At 59.8% G+C, this 306-nt stretch overlaps 1 protein-coding gene across 1 annotated transcript in view; it reads left to right on the top strand.

The window, feature by feature from the left end:
• Positions 1 to 306, top strand: part of LOC104277100 (prelamin-A/C-like) — a gene marked incomplete at both ends in the record, with an annotated part of 920 nt that overhangs the window by 347 nt on the left and 267 nt on the right. The window contains one exon of the mRNA XM_009873644.1: positions 123 to 248. Within this exon, the coding sequence (XP_009871946.1) occupies positions 123 to 248 (126 nt within the window). The remainder of the gene's footprint in view (positions 1 to 122; positions 249 to 306) is intronic.

Below are 306 nucleotides of genomic sequence, written 5' to 3'. Positions count from 1 at the left end.
CGCTTTACAAGTAGGAACTTGAGAAGACCGACGGGGCGAAGGTGAGCGACCCCCATCCTGTTCCCCCCCTGAGGGTGGGCAGAGGGTGCTGGAGGTGTTAACTGCTCCGTCTCGTCCTCCAGCTGGAGAATGCCAAGCAGTCAGCCGAGAGGAACAGCAACATGGTGGGTGCTGCCCACGAGGAGCTGCAGCAAACCCGCATCCGCATCGACAACCTCTCCTCTGAAGTCAGCCAGCTGCAGAAGCAGGTGAGTCGGCACCAAAGGGTTCCTCTGGATGTCCTCCCCAAGGGATGGTCCCTTCTTT

This window comes from Apaloderma vittatum, unplaced genomic scaffold, assembly GCF_000703405.1.
Source record: "Apaloderma vittatum isolate BGI_N311 unplaced genomic scaffold, ASM70340v1 scaffold38227, whole genome shotgun sequence".
NCBI lineage: Eukaryota > Metazoa > Chordata > Aves > Trogoniformes > Trogonidae > Apaloderma > Apaloderma vittatum.
This window is presented reverse-complemented; position numbering and strand designations above follow the sequence as displayed.